The sequence below is a fragment of the Abramis brama genome, assembly GCF_963993115.1.
Source record: "Abramis brama genome assembly, chromosome: 15".
NCBI classification, from domain to species: Eukaryota; Metazoa; Chordata; class Actinopteri; order Cypriniformes; family Leuciscidae; genus Abramis; species Abramis brama.
In genome coordinates, this window is record NC_139977.1 from 16,071,808 (window position 1) to 16,072,075 (window position 268).

The 268-nt window shown below is 35.1% G+C and overlaps 1 protein-coding gene across 1 annotated transcript in view; it reads left to right on the top strand.

Annotated features, from left to right (window-relative positions):
• The window catches only part of phka1b (phosphorylase kinase, alpha 1b (muscle)), a gene marked incomplete at its 3' end in the record, with an annotated part of 18,186 nt that extends 17,918 nt beyond the window's left edge, over nt 1-268 (top strand). Inside the window, exon 32 of the mRNA XM_084136462.1 lies at nt 223-268. Coding sequence (XP_083992588.1) covers nt 223-268 — 46 coding nt within the window. The remainder of the gene's footprint in view (nt 1-222) is intronic.

Below are 268 nucleotides of genomic sequence, written 5' to 3' on the forward strand. Positions count from 1 at the left end.
ACTGCATTTTTTGAATTAGTATATGTACACTTTCCTCCAATACATTTGTGATGAGTAATGCAATTACTCGTTACATTTTGCATGGCACCTAACTTTTTCTGCATCAGTTTATTTCTGCTACAGGACAATAAAGGTACTATATATATTAATTAAAGGTACTATATATATTGTGCGTTTTGCCCTTATGTTCTGTACACATTGTATGATTTTGGGCTGTCTCAGACGAAAGATGACCAATCGTGGCAATTTCTGTGGTCGTGGCTCCTAA